Genomic DNA, 15541 nt, shown 5'->3' with positions numbered 1-15541 from the left:
AAAACACACCCAAGCGCTGGGCTGGGTGACGGTCAGCTCTGCCAGCGGCGACCGGGCTCCGCCATCCCCGCCCGCAGGTCCGCCCTGCTGCCTGGGCCCGCCGCGGCGTGCCTGGGGCAGGGCCGGGACCACACCGGGGGGCAGCGCCGGGGTCCCCTGCCGGGAGACGGGACGGGCAGAGAAAAGCCGGGGGGCGGGGCGGCCTCGCCGCGGTGACTCAGCGGCGCGGAGCACCGGGCTGCGACCGGTATTTCCTGTTCCCCTGCCGCCGCCGCGGTGTCGGTGTGTGCGGGCGTGGGCCGGGCGAGCGGGGCGACGGCACCCCTGGACTGGAGGGGCGGCAGCCGCAGGTGGGGGCACGCCTAAAGAGGGGGCGCGCCGCCCGCCCCGTCCGGCCGCCACCGCCCCTCCCCTGCCGTGCCCTGCCCTGCCCTCCCCATCCTTCCCCTCTCCTCCCCACCTGGGGGCGAGGCCGGCACCTGCGGCGGGAGCCCGCCCCGGCGTGGCCGCACCGCCCCCGCCCGCACCCCGCAGGAAATCGCCCGACTCGGCGGGAGCGGCCACAGCGGACCCGGACCCAGCCTCAGGCTCGTCCCCAGTCCCAGCCTCGGCCCTGCACTCGGATTCGACGCCCTCAGTCGCTGCCCGCTCCGGGGCGGCAGGGCAGGGCAAGGCGCAGTCCCAGCGCCGGGGCGCCTCTGGGACCTCTGCTCCCGCTGCCGGACGCCCTCCGCGAGCAGGCGAGTATCCCCGCGGGATGTCCCCGCCCCGAACCCGCGCTCATCGCCGCTTCCCTCCCCCCGGGCAGGTGCGGTGCCCCCCGGCACCCCCTGTTCTCCGCGGCCGGTGCCTCCGCTCCCCGCCCCGGGGGCCGCGCTGCGGCCACGAGCTGCCCGGCTTCTCCTTCTCGTTCCTTTGTGTGCTTTGGCTTTTATCGCCCTGTTGCCTGCGCTCCTCAGGCGCGCTTTGCCGCCTTTGTCCGCGCACTCGGACCCGCCGTGCCCCCGCGGGGCCCCCAGGCCGGTCCCGCGCCCGCCGCGCACCTGGGCGGCGCGAACAGCCGCGCTCGGCCGGGGATCGGCTTTGCTCTAACGGGATTAAGCGGCTCTCGGTGACTTTTTCCGTGATAAGTACTTTCCGGGAGAGCGCGATACTACGTGGAAAGTGGGAGAGATGTCACCGGCGAGTCGGGGTGTTTGTTTACCCGGGCTACTCCCGGGGGGGCCGCTGGCGGGGCGGATCCCCCGGGCAGCTCACGCCCCCGCTGTCGGGGTCTTGGGCTGCCTTTGTTGCAGAGAATTCCTGAAATCTTTATGTTGGCACATCCCGAGTGAATTCCAGCCGTGCCTTGGGCTTTGACTAACTGGGTCAGGGGAAGTTTCAAGTTAACAGGGAACCGTGAAACAAAGGACAGGCAGTTCCAGAAGACAAATGTTTTAATTGCCCGTTTAAAGTGCCTTGGCATCGGCCGTGTTTGCGGTGTTGGAGCCCAGGTACATTAGATTCTCACCGTGGAGTGCCAAGCTTGATCTATCAGTGGCATGCAGTTGCTTTAGTTGACAACTCTGCCCTTACTTACCCCGTACTTGAAACCTGTTTGCCTTTTTTTCCAGCATGAGAAAGTACATGCTGTTTGAGCATACTTATGGAAGAGCCATATAACAGACTCTTACAGAAAATCAGAAAACCTTCATTCTTCGGTGTTGCTTTTTAGTAGTTGTTCACTTGAAACAGAGAGAATGTCTGAATTATCTGCTCCCTAGCTTCAGTTCATAAAATTGCGTCCATTTCCACAGCTAAGATGATTCTCGAGGGCTCTTGGCCCCACAGCTGTGCTTCAGCTGAGGCTGCAAATGTCTGCTTTGTTTTAACCTTTGGAGATAATTATCAAGGTCGCAGCATTTGCAACACAGTAGATTACCTTTTGTTTTGTTCTGCAAAATTTTAAAGGTTGAGAACTGTGATTCACCCATAGTTCGAAAAATAAAAGAGAAATTATTATGTGCAAAACTGCGTCTTTAATTTGTGAAGCATTTGTTCGTCTAAGGCTTTAGCTATCAGGTCTTTCAAATAGAGATACTTGTCAGGATCCAAGAAGTCCTGACATGGCAAGAATCAGGTACTGAAAGGCAAAGGAGATTTGCTTGTGTAAATTAATACTAATTGGGAGATCATCAGGCTGCTTTAAGAGACTTTGAAATGTTTTTCATTTAGTAAGCATGTGTGTGCCACTTAGACACGGTCAGTAAGATTTATACTTAGTATAACATTATTATGAGGATTATGAGGGGTGTCTTCAGCCTTCTGACAAAGTTTTCTACATATATTTGATTTTTAGGTGAGTTTACTGTTATAATTGCTTCTTGACTGTTACATGCAAACATCTTAGGCCCTAAACATTGGTTTTAATTAGCGGCAGTGACTTCTCTGCCCTTTATGAAAAGATGACACTGTGGACTGGAGAGACTTTATCTAATCGTGTTTTGCTATTGCCCTGTGTCACTGGCAGTAACTGCTGAGGTGCTTAGTGCCTCTGCACTGGATTTCTGTGAGACTAAAGGCAAGTGTTGGGAATTATGCAGCAGAATTGGGGTGATCCCAATACTTTGCATGAACTATAATCTAAAATAGATATTTTCAGAATGAAGCATCAAAGTAATAGAATGAATGATACTTTTTTGATTGCTTGGTCCCTTCTTTTCCTGGTTCCGTGTCCTCTAAGGACAACCAGGAAATCTTTCTTAGTGATTAAAACAATGTTTAGGTAGTTCCACAGCTCACAAAATGGGATGTGCCGTACCTTTATAAAACTTACATGCTCAAAAGCATTAGAAAGCTCCTGGAACACAGTAATCCTCAGCTGAGGAACGGCCTACTATTCTGGGACTACTTCAAAGCTGCGTTTAACTTGGAGCAAAAATCTGGGTGGTAGCATTTCTGTGTGTGTTTTAATAGTTACCAATCTTGTCTTTCTCCAGAACTTCCTCGTGGGGTAAAGGAGATCTCGTGTTACAAGACTGGTCACTTTTAATTGTTGAAATAACAGTATTTAAGTACTCATGGATGGTGTAACTTTTGTCATACTGTGTCTGCGTCAGTTTCATCCCATTGTAGTAGTCTTGGAATTGGTCACTCTAATGATGGGGGAAACAGAGCATATGTCACAACAGCTACAGGTCTGTCAGGTTTGAGATTTTCAAGTCTAGTTTATTGTCAAATAGGTATGAAATTTCTAATTGCTGGGGAAAATTTAATTTTTTTGATTTGACAATTGATCTTTGTCATCAGCTGTAGAAAGGCTGTGGATCTTAATCCCAGATTGCAGTGGATTTCTGTGAATTTTGGAAGAATTCTCAAAAATGAGACAATCTATTTATAAAACAAATATTTATGGCAGTAAGTATATAGGACATAATTTTGTCTTCTAATAGACAAGTCTTACCATAGTGAAGAATGTTTGCAAATGCTGTGTTACCTACAAAGATTGGAGCAGTGACATGGGGAGGACTGGTTTTGCATGACTGCTGGCATACACACACCAGTGCACGTCATCTTTTGGAGTCAAAGGTTCAAACTCGGTCTCATGACCAAGTCCTCTAAATGCACTGAGAACTTACATGGTCAAAATGTAGCTGTTCAACCATGGGACGCTTTTCTCAATTATCTAACCCTGCCCTCTTCCTCAGAAAGATCAGCACTATGTTGGATACCTGTGTTGGCTCCCTTGAAAACTCTGTTTACTGCTTGTTCTCAGAGTCTTTGAAGCCTTCTGTTGTTCTTTAATTGTCTTTTACCAGTACTTGGGTCATCCTGGTCCCACTTCAGAAAGTAATTTTTTTTTCCAGAGTCAGTAAATTATGATTTAGAACCTGCTGCAATTATGTGGGTATTTTTGTTTAGGGTTTTTTATTTGTTTATTTTGGGGGGGGAGTAAATCTAGGTTGGGGTTTCTTTTGTTATTATTTTTTGGTGGTTTGGTGCCTTTTTGTTGTTTTGCTGTATGTATTTTTGGGGTTTGGTTGTGGGGTGGTTCTGTTTTTGTTTTTTTTAGCAGACAAAGCCATCATTCAGAGCTGGAGAGCTGAGGTTATTTTTTACTTAAATATTACATAATTTAAACAAGTGCTAACTGCAGCATTGTAATTAAACTGCTTGATGCAGTAGCAAAGTACACTCAGGTCGTTTAATACCTTAAACTATTAATGTTTGGGTTGGGTTTTAGTTGTCTTGTTATTGGGATTTTTTTTCTTTTGTTTTTCTTTTTATATCGATTGCTTTTTGAAAGCTTTTTTTTTTTTTTTTTTTTTTTTGCCCTTTATCTTGTTAAGGGATATTGTAGTTTTCTATTTCAAATAAAAATGTAGACTGTGTCAACTTCTTTCCATTCAGTGTGAGATGGCTCTTGCACTTCTGAATGTATTTAGGATGTTTATGATCCAAGCTTAGTAATAATAGAGTGAGCTGTGGGAGCTCTGGTTTGATATCTGGTGCAGCATCTACCCTGGTGTGTATTCATCAGCTGCAGGCTTTGTTTTTAGGAAACATGAGCTACCCAAGTCTTTCTGAATTTAGGTCAGCATTGTCGTTGTGCATCTGAGTCCCAGAACCTCAGATAACTATGGTTGCTAATCTAGGAAGAAAACGAAACTCATTTGTGCTCTCTTTTCACATGAATAATGTGAAAACGACAGACAAAAATACTGCCTGATACAATCCGGTCAATAAGAAGTGTGCAAGGCAAGATAGAAAGCCCTATTGTTCTCGGTTTTTTCCAATGCCTGCTCCCTTTTCATGCTTTTGTCTCTGCTTTTGTTTTGTACCAGCAATCCAGAACTGCTTTCGAGAAGTTTCTTTTTACTTCTTAAAAGTGTGCAGTTATCTGGGGTGTGATTTATATACATGTGAAGGATGTTTCCTTAGATTTTCGTATGTTTTCACTGAGTTAGACATGTGACTTTTTCCTAAGACTCGCTCAACGATACCTCTCCCTGAAGGATTGTGTTGTTGTAACTCTATTGTGCCAAACTCATTTTTTGACATCAGCTGATAAACTGCCATATTGATGAACTGAGTGTGAGCTTAACAATGCCGCCTCATCATAACCAAGATTTTGCGTGTTGGTTCAAGCTGTGTGTTACTTGCCTTGCCTCATTAATTTTTGGTTGGGGTTTTTAAGGCTTTAGAGAAAACCCATAAATCTCTCCTGCATGTCGCTCTCAGCAGCAAGGCTGTCTGTAGTCCGGCTTGCACTCTCTATTCCAACATCTGCTTCATCATCTAGCTCTGCTTAATAGCCAGCAGATTTGACTACTGGTATCTCTACCCTCCTTAGCACAACTTCGTATAAGCTGATTCTGAGAATCTCCAGGAACATATGGACTGTTCAAGGAAGGAATGATTTCTAAGGAGGGGCCAAAAGCAACTGCAGTCCATGAAGCTGTGAGAAAGAAGTTTCCAGTCCCCTTCCTCTCTTTTCAATCTCACCTCCCATGCTCCCAATCTGATCCTGGATGCTCCTCTACCTTATGATTTTTCTAACAGATCAAACTTTACATATGTGCTGATTGTGGTGCAAACAAAACACCTGTGTGTTCTGGAAATTAACAATCGAATGTCACAGTTGTTCTTATCACTTGAGCAAAAGTATGTAAGAAGAGATACTTGTTTCTTTGCTCTCTTAATAAGGGCAGTCTTTGATCTGTAGCTGTTACACAGACTTTTGTTGAAAGATGAGAAAGGACAGTATTTTGTTTTTTTCACAAAATAGAAAGTAATTTGTGGCTGCATTAGGCAATGACTGTCTCTTTTTTAGTTGGGTCTGAAGTGGCTGAGGATGTGATCCTGCCTCTGCCATCAGTTTACAAGAAGTATGCCCTACATCTAATTAAGAGTGTATGACTGTTTTCATCTGTTGAGGATTAAAGCAAAATAAAGCTTTGGCTTTGATCTTGTAAATGTTTCTTTAATGGACAAAAAGCTCTGTCATTCTTTCCCCTTTTTAGAAACGCATTCATTGTACTTTCTGAGGCATCACTTGTGTGCTCTGTTAGGAAAATTGCACTGTTTCTTTCCAAAAAAACTTTTGGTTTCTGTTCTTCCTGAAAAATTACAAAGACAGAAAAAGTGGAGTGGATGATAATTCTCCAGCAGGAAACAATGGAGGACAGTCTTTTTTAGGCTTTTTGTTTGCTCTACAGAAGTCATTCTTCACTAACAGTGCACATACTAGCAGCTTTGAATTTCTGTTTCTGAATAAAGTTGACGGAAGTTGATTAACTGTGAGTCAGTCAGTCTCTGTCTTGGTACCTGGAGGTTTCACACACCATTTAACCGAAAGCAGTACTTGGGAGTTGCTTGTGCTCATTGTGTGGGCTTGGCTTCCCTGTGAGCAGCACTAGTCATGGGGCTCCTTTTCTGGTCAGAATTAATATGCTTTGCTCAAAGGGACAAAAGATGGACCGGAGCTGCACTTAATACTTTTCAGACTCTGCTTTGGACTGGCTTTGAAAACTGCTGTGGGAAAGTTTTTTTTAAGAGCTATTTCTTTGATCTATAAGGGGAAAGTTTAGAGTTAAAGAAGTGTTAAGGAAGAAGGTGTGCGGAAAGAAATACCAAAACATCATAGGTGAAAGTGTGGTAATGCTGAAGTTGTTAATAAAACTAACTATGAGGGAAGACTGGATTTTATAAAAATAATTCTGCTTTTCTGTAAAACAGAACTGTCATGGACTTCTACAGTCAAAAGATCCTTACGTACTGGAATTGTCAAAAACTGCTCACTTCTTGCCTTGTCTTCTCTTTCTCAGTACAGCCTTTACGATACATCTACCAAAGCTACCAGAAGTCACGATGCATGCAGGCTTAATGACGTTAGCTGTGCTTGCAGGCTCCTAGTACTACTCTGCTTTCCTAAGCTTCTTAATGCTTTATATACAGATGTTTAAAGTTGCAGTTAAGTGATTTTTTTTTTTGCACATGGAAAATTAATTTTTTGCTAAATTTAATTCATGTGGGTTTAGTATATTAATTATTTTTTAACACATCACTACATTTCAGACTACATACTCCTTATCGTCATGTTCCTCTGATAATTTTAGTGCTATTCTCTGAATCCAAAAACTGCCATATTGATAAACTGAGCGTTTGTTGATTAACTGAGTGTTAACTGGTGCTTGATTTTACTTTGCTCTTCTAAGATCAGTCACATGGATTGCTGTTTAGTAATTACTTGATAGTTCAGTGCATACATGTGCTAACATAACCTACAAATGTGATTGGATATTAAACACTAAATATGGCTAATGCAGGATTGTAAGAAATGTAGAATCTGGAAATAGTTATACAGATCTTGTTGTTAAGAGCTAAACATTTTACAGCACAAGAAATCATCTTGGTTTCTAAATAAGTAACATGCAATATGGTATCACCCCAAAAGAAATACACACATACTTAATGATACTCGGGAATAAGTAACATGCACAGTTTACAGAGAGAGTCATGGTTCCAGGCTTCAGTCTTCCTATCACATCTCTATGTTTTTATTTCTATTACTGCCTAAGTGCATAGTATTTATATAATATGTGTAACTATGTGTATCTAGATATATATATAAGCATTCATTTCTTACTATCTAGAAGAAGCATCACATCAACATTTCCTTGATTAGTTTTGCAATCAAGTACATCTCTTTGAATATTGCAATTTCACAGTACTGCAGTGTTTCCTAAATGTCACTGTTAGTTCTTTCAGCGTGTGCATCTGTCTCCACCTTTGTAGATCATACCTGAGGTCTTTTGCATGCACACTTACCTCATGGCTAGAGCAATTCTGATGTGGGATGTAGCTTCTGACATCATGAGGCACATTTGAATGGCTAGTAGGTATCATAATGGGAGTCTCCAGCTTTCTTAATTCTGTACAAGCCACGTAAGGAAATATTTCTCCATGACTTTTCTGAGGAGATCAGCTACATCCCCCGTGACACTTCTAACACAGAGAGCTTTCTGGTGCTCTGGTGCTTTCTGGTGAGAAAAGTTAGGGCAAAAGCTATTTTTGGCTGTCACTGTCTAAAATGGTCTCAAGTTTTCTGTGCAGATCTCTTTCATTCCCTGGATGGATTTGACAGAGAAGTTACCTAGTGCTCCATTAGCAGTTGAAAGATTATAGACAGCAGAGATTTAGCAAAGGATTAGTCAATTGGAGAGTGTGCATTATCCGGCCAGGCTTAGAACCGTGATTGTCTCTTCAATCATTTTCATTAGTGTCTTATTCAAAGATTGAATTACGTAACAATGACGTTTCTGGGGAATCTGGTAGGAGTTTTTCTTCGGTTTCTCTCTCTCTTCTACTAACTATCCTAGTCTGGGAGAGGGGAAGAAAACATTGTTTTTATGCTTCAAACTTGCAGCATGTTTTAAAAAGCATCATTTCAAATCAGTGAAGAGGCATGACTTCAGTTGCAGCATCTGCATTTGGATGATAACTTAACGTGGTGGAACTCTTGAGAAAGGCAGGATGCGGTACAAGAAATACATAACTATTTTAGAAGCAGCAATAGGTATTACTCCCCTTAACAAGAGGGAGCTGCTTCCTGAGGGTAGACACGCAAATCTGTGGCAACATCCAGGGTAAGTGTTAAAAAGCAATCAGTGAGTAACGATGGGAAAAATTGTGCTCACCTTGAATCATGCATTTTTAAAACTTGTTATCAGAAAGGGGAGAGTTATTAGTAAAACAGGTAACTTTTTTTTGTACCTTCCAAGCTCTGTATCTTCAGTAGTTGTGGTTGAACTTAGTGGTTTCATTAGATATTTCTGTGTACTACATACCTGTCCTTGCCTAGAGGATAACTAGGAGAAGGTGTTATTTCTAAATGAGGAGTTTGCTGAAGAACAGGAAGAATAAACACATGTATATTCATCAAAACAGAAATTAAATAGCTGCTTTGTATTTTTTGCTTGCTACTAACTTGATGTATATTTGTGTTTCCCCTCTCCTCATTTAAAAATATGCATATTTTAATTTTTATCTGTCAGAGAAGCAGTACCTAAAATGAGAAAAGAAAAATCACTTTTGTCTGTGCAGGCAACTTTACTTCTCCGTTTAGAAGCAGGAATTCATCATACTTAGGAATACTGTTTCCCTACAAGAAGGTTTTTTTTATTTTTGTTGAAAACAATACAGAGTGCTTTCTTGTACCATACAACTTGAGTATTAGGCGTCAGAAAAATCCTTGTGTAAGTAATTTTTTCCACCAAAAGCGTATCTTGTGTGGAGAACAGAGTTGTCATTCTCTTCCATCTGCCTCTGTATGAGTAGCATGGATGGATGGGTGTCTTCAGGGTCCTTCTGGTCTCTTGTATTTTTGTGATACAATAGAATATTGTCACCTTGTTTCAGACATTGCACAGGAGTGCAAAATATGAGAGGCTTTTGTCCAAGACCAATTAGTATGTTTCTATTGGTTTGGAATAGTTCTGTATAAGCAAGGCTTCAAAGAAAAACTTGGATTATAATTGTGGTTGTTTGACTATAGCTGAATTCAGATTTATCCTGTAACTTTTCCACAAATGTGTTTTCTTTAATGATGGTAACAGCAGTAAAAGCAAATAAATCATAAGTACCATATGATTTTTTTCCAGATCTATCACCAGAACCACAACAACTAGTCTAGAAAATACACTAATGGATATGGTTTTGTGTCCTTTTATTAACACAAGTGTTCTTCACGTTGGTTCCAAATTTCCAGTGCCATGTTAATGAGTGTTTGTAGGGCTTTTTGTTAAAAACTTGCCCATTAAAAGGGATTCTCAGTGCAGTCTGTTTGGACTCAGGACAGCAGCGTGTGCTTCCTTTGGTTGTACCATATAAATTATGTACATGCAAATCTCTGATTTTTTCAGCTGCTTTTTATAGGTTGATAAAATACGTGATTTCTCCTGCTATTTTGAGAAGCTGTGTTGGAAAGTTCTTGTATATATATTCTTGTAGAATTCTTCTTTGTTTTCAAGAAGACTGGCGAGAGTCACAGCTTGAATCAAGCCCTCTAAAAATGAAACTTACTAACTGTAATGTCTATTTCTTTTGTAACTTTGACTGTTTGTCTTTCCTCTATTACTGAGCATTAGTCAGTATCTAAGTACAAAATACACTGTTAAAATTTGTTTTTATTTCCAGCATTCTTATTTGGATATCCCCATGCTTTCAGGGAGAGGTTTAGTTAAAGTGATTGTTGTACACACTTGGAATTTCAAGCTGGTTAAGATGTATCTGGATTATGTTTGGATTTGCCATTCCAACAGTTTCAGAAAAGCAGAAAGGCTGTTGTCATTGGACTGTAATAGGGATCCCTTTTATGCTTTTATTAAAACTTTCAGGGAATGAAAGGTTGGTAACCAGCAATTGAGTTAAAGTAAACTGAGTTGACAAAAAAGCACTGTTCTTTTTGTAGTTGCATACTGCTTATTCTATATGACTGGAATAAACACATTAATAATGCACTTTGCTAAGATCAGCTTATTACTCAACTTCTTGAGGTACTTTGTTACATTCTTTGTAAAAATAAAATGTGATAGAAGTGTGAGTGTGTGTGTATAGGAAAAATTTGTAACATAATGAGGCACTTTCCAGAACCTAATACTGAATAAAGGGTATAGAGGTTCTTATTTGTCAACTTCTCACTGCGCAAATTCAGATGCACAATTAAGCACTTTATTTTTCTTAAACATCTCTTAAGATAAAAAATAGCACTTGAGTGTGATGCTAGGTCATCTTGACTGTGATGGCTAGAGCCATTGTTTGAAAGTTGTAAGAATTCTGCTTAAAAACCCAGACTACTGTTCAAAAGAAAGCAGAAAAGGCAGATACATTATTTTGCTAAGGTATTAATTGATATTTTCATATCAAAGACATTGCAAAGTTAAGTTTTTCTGCTTCCATCTTTGCTTGGAATAGTGATGATTTCTGTGACAGACTGTCAAACCTCACAAAAAATCAAAGGGAAAATTATGGCAGCAGTGGCAGTTAGGTTTAACTTGCTAGTGTGACTTTTCTGCAGCCTCCAGAATAGTATTTTGTGTATAGCCTAGAACAACAAGGCTGAAGTTTGTTTCGAATGCACAGTATAGCTTGTGCTGCTCTTTGGTGGTCATTCATATAAACTCATATTAAGCATCTTTTTCTTCTGCAACTTTGAAATCATGCCTTAATTTAAAACTGTAGTTTACTTTTAGAAAATGCTTTTATGCTGGAAGACCTTGGGGAGAAAGGATAAAATAACCTTCTAGTTTTGAGGTGTGATGTCTGGCAGGTGCATGCATTGTTGCATGTAGTAAAAAGTTAATCTGAAACAAAATATATTTTTAAAAAATTTTAGATATTTAATTTTGCTTTTTCAAAACTGTGACCTTATTATATTTGTGGTCACAAAAATGTGAGACACAAGACACATCAAAACTTGGACCAGACTTTTAGATGGTGGGGAAGTTCTACAGAATTCTTTCAGTGTCTCTTTCTTACGTGTCTCAAGTGATCTAGAAATGGCTGATGGAGTATTAACCCTAGTGAAAGAACATCTATACATTGCAGGGGACGGGGGGGAGTGGCACGGAAACAGGCAAACAATATCAAACCTGCTGAAAGAATAGCTAATATACTTTCCTAGGGAAGTCTGGCTATATCCTATGTAGATGGAACACTTTGGAAAAATGTTTTTGAGAGAAGAATTGAAATTACTGAGTGGCATGTTGGTTTTCTTTTTAAAACAAAACAAAAGCCAACACCAAACCCTAACCACTAGCTTGTGTTTCTATTTCTGTCAAAAGTCCCTTCTTTATCTTAGTGAAGCTATTAATTTTCTTTTCCTACCAAGGGTAATCAAGGGACCTGACAAGGGGTTGGGGAGAGGGGGAGTCCCACGACAGGGATGCTGAATGGAAGCTAACATGCTACTTGTGCCCAAGAGGGGTAGCCTGTTGAGCAGGGGAAGGAGGGTAGATGATTACACTGGAAATTGTTTTCTTTCTATCATTTGGCAACTGAAGTTCTTAAGTTACCGTTCGATGTCGTTGGAGCACATGTATCCGATTGTTCTCTCAAGATACAATGCTGTTACTAGCTTTCCTATATACAGTCTTGTGCAAGCCAAACAATCAGACCAAAACTAAATTGAAACAAAAAGCCAGATGGTTTGTGCAGAGGACCAGTGCAACAAAGTAACTATAAGTATGCTTCCTGTCAACACCCTATTCCATTGGCAAAAATGCATGGATTGCTTTACATGCAGGCTTGTGTGTAAATATTGCTGAGTATCTCCTTTTTTTAAAGCACTGTTTCCACATGATTTCCACAGAAGCTAAAGCATGTCAAACTTAGCAGGAAAATATATTTTATATCCTCTTTATCTCTATGACTTCAGTGTTCCAGGCTTCACAAGCACTCCTTTGTGGTTATAAGTGACTTAAATGAAACTTTGTTTTTCAGGGAGCACACTACTGCACTGCCATCTCCTTGTGAGTGGGACTGGGAGCATAGCTGTACATCAAAGCACAGCACAGCAGGTAGACAACGGCACTCAAAAATCATCACTCCTCCCAAGGTACTAGTCTGTAGTCAAGTTGCATCAGGTAGACCTAGCCATTAGTTTAAAATTATGTATTCTTGTCATGTGCTAGCTAAGGTATATATTCTTTTAACTATGTTTTTATAAGGTTTCAATAAATTGTACTTAGTAGAGTAATATGAAATTAAAACTAGTTCTTCTGAATTATCAAAGAAACTTTAAATGGTTACATGCACATTTGCTGAGAACTTGATGATGTACAACAGGCCTCCAGAAGAGGAGAGGTTTCTGCAATGAAGTCAATATTCTGCTTAAGTTATGCAAATAATAATGCACAGGCCTGTACTAGTTCATCTGTTAGCTAAACATTGGTAAAGAATGGATGTAATCTATGATGATGTCTTCAGCAAATATAAATATTTAGCATGAACTTGGGGATAAATAAATTACTTTAAGCACAAAGGGTAATATTCATGGGAGTTGCTTAGTGACTCAGTCAGTCCTAGGAAACAGAATAGCCACACAGGGAGAGTTGTTTTGCTGCATATTTTCTTACAGTACATCATTAAGGTAAATATAATCCTTTTGGCATATTAACCCTGCTTTTGAAACCTTTTCTCAAGTGCTTCCAGAAGGACTATAAAATGTATCCTTAGTTTTATGTGTCAATCGAACATGCTTGGCTTGTTTTTGTAAGTGATTAACAGATGATGACTTTAGGAGAGGGAAAGGTTTTTATGCTGATGTTTTGCAAAACTATAATTGACTTCCATTTTTGAGATGAAGCAGCTATTGCTGCTTTAGTAATTTACTTTAGAATGTGCATATCTGCTGTCCTGACTTTCTAATTTGTGACTTATTTAACCAAAGCTCTTTAATTTTCTGGGAGTGAGGGAAAAATTGATATAAGAATATCAGTGAAATGTAATTAGGCAGAATGTCTCAGCTGAAGTCTTGAGCAGCCTCTGACATTTACCTCAAAACAAAAACCTTCAGTGGTAGGGTATGCCAAATTTACACCAGGGAATGCGGATAGTTGCAAGCTCAACTCTTAGCAAAAGAAACTCCAGAACCATTTATCAGCAAGATCGAGATGGCTCAGAAGGTCCATCCAGCTGCTTTGTCTGTGGGCTTCTAGGAGTTGTGGAACTGGCAAGGGAATGACTGGATGGTTGTGTCCGTCTTCTTTCTCTTATTGTTCTTGCTGTTCTCTTTTGGACGAATTGACATCTCACTTTAGTCATTTGCGAAAAACATCACCCAAAAGTGGGCATTAGTACCCTAGCTGGGACCTTGCTGTTTCTGAATAGGGTTGCAGAACTGCTTTGTTTCTTAATAAGCTCATCAGCAGGAGGTTTGCCAGTATAAATAGGATGGGGAGAGGCAGAGCTTTGAAGCATACTTTTCGTGCTCTAAGGAACTAACTTGGCTGAAGAACTGCTGTCTGGAGCTTTGTTTTTTAAATTAACCCCTATATCAGGGAAAAAAGTAACACATCTTTCTGTATGTTACATCTTGTGTAATCTGCATATTCTTTTGCTTGTTTTTAATAAGCATAATGACCTCCATGAGAATGGGATTTTTTTCTTTATTGTGTTGTCTTAATTAATTTGAGCCATAACAGTTGATTAGTATGGTAAAGCTTTGATGTTGTAGAGCTTGACTTCTAGTGGGGAAAGGCAGATAAATAGCTAAAAGCAGAGGATTGTTTCGCATCCTTGCCAGTAGTCAAGAAACATAGGGAAGAGAGGAAGGAAATGAGATGTAAGCAAAATGAATGTTCAAACAGAATGTGCCTGCAGTTAAAAATGAAAAAATTGGAGTTAGGGAAGATATTTCCTTTCAAATGTTGATACACACTTTTGTATGGTGTCTGGGGAAAAAAACAGTACACACTTCTGTGGTTTAGATTTGTTTAAACTACATTGTTATTTCTTTCTTTAGAATAGTGGGTTTAGTTTTTGTAGCTTCTTAAAGTAGTAGAGGTTGAAGTGCTTATGCCAAGCAAAGTTGTTTCAATTTGCACAGCGTGTAGAGGAGGGGATGGGGGGAGAGGGTGTTCAAGCAGAGTCACTATTTTGCTCTCTTGCAGTAGGTCAAACTATTTTATTTGCTTGCCTTACTAGTGTAATTTTCAAGGAACAGCAATGTAATTTAAAACATTGCTCAGATGAAAATGTGGTTAAAACAAATAGACTGTATTTCTTTTTCTCACAACTATAATTTTTATTACCTGTTACCAAGCACCTCTGCATATTCTCATGCTGTTTTATTTATCCTGTGAATGTGCTATACATCTGTGTTCTAATTGCCATATTCTTTGCAAAAAGAAAGTAGCAACAAACAAAGCAAACAGTCTTCTGATTTAATGCAGACCAAACTTGTAATGTGTGAGATCTGTTAGAACTGATCACTGTCCAAAACAGTGAGAAAGATATACATTACATTATATATATATAACTGTATTTCATATTGTTAATGTCCAGTGCTGTTCCTAGTTGTTCAGCATGTAACAGTGTTTCAAATTTTTTTGTAAACTTAGAAATTGAGTTTATGATTGACTTAAAACAGTACTGCCTCTTGCTCTAAATAATTATCTACATTTTAAAATTTTTAACAGTTTGAGATGGCTCAGTAAATCTCTGTGTCTAGGTTGAAAAAATTTAAAATATTCTTCTCTTGAAAACATCATAATAGGTGGCCTTCTAAGTGAGAAAGGATTTTACACTGTGATTATCCCTTAAAAATTATGTACAAAGTGTGGGATGCTGTGTATGTTGGGCTCTATGTTTCTTCCCGGGACATCTATGCTTTCTAAAATAACAGCCTTAGTATTGCTGCTTTGAGACTTGGAAAGTGTGTATTTCCTTGCAGTACATCAGAGACAGACAACAGACCAGACCCTGCAGCTGCATGCCAAAATCTTTATGTTGCATAATCACAAGCTGTACTTTGGAAGTGGAGACAAGGGGCAGGATAATA

General features: G+C 40.4%; 1 protein-coding gene across 5 annotated transcripts in view; it reads left to right on the top strand.

Annotated features, from left to right (window-relative positions):
- The window catches only part of TJP2 (tight junction protein 2), a 77502-nt gene that overhangs the window by 14412 nt on the left and 47549 nt on the right, over nt 1-15541 (top strand). For 3 of the 5 annotated variants that reach the window (XM_063179994.1, XM_063179995.1, XM_063179996.1), the window contains exon 5: nt 12481-12595. In XM_063179994.1, coding sequence (XP_063036064.1) covers nt 12481-12595 — 115 coding nt within the window. Of the gene's footprint in view, nt 1-657; nt 741-12480; nt 12596-15541 lie in introns of those variants that run through there. The other 2 variants (XM_063180003.1, XM_063180004.1) reach the window with 2 other exon arrangements.

Source organism: Melospiza melodia, chromosome Z, assembly GCF_035770615.1.
Source record: "Melospiza melodia melodia isolate bMelMel2 chromosome Z, bMelMel2.pri, whole genome shotgun sequence".
Taxonomy (NCBI): Eukaryota; Metazoa; Chordata; class Aves; order Passeriformes; family Passerellidae; genus Melospiza; species Melospiza melodia.
This window is presented reverse-complemented; position numbering and strand designations above follow the sequence as displayed.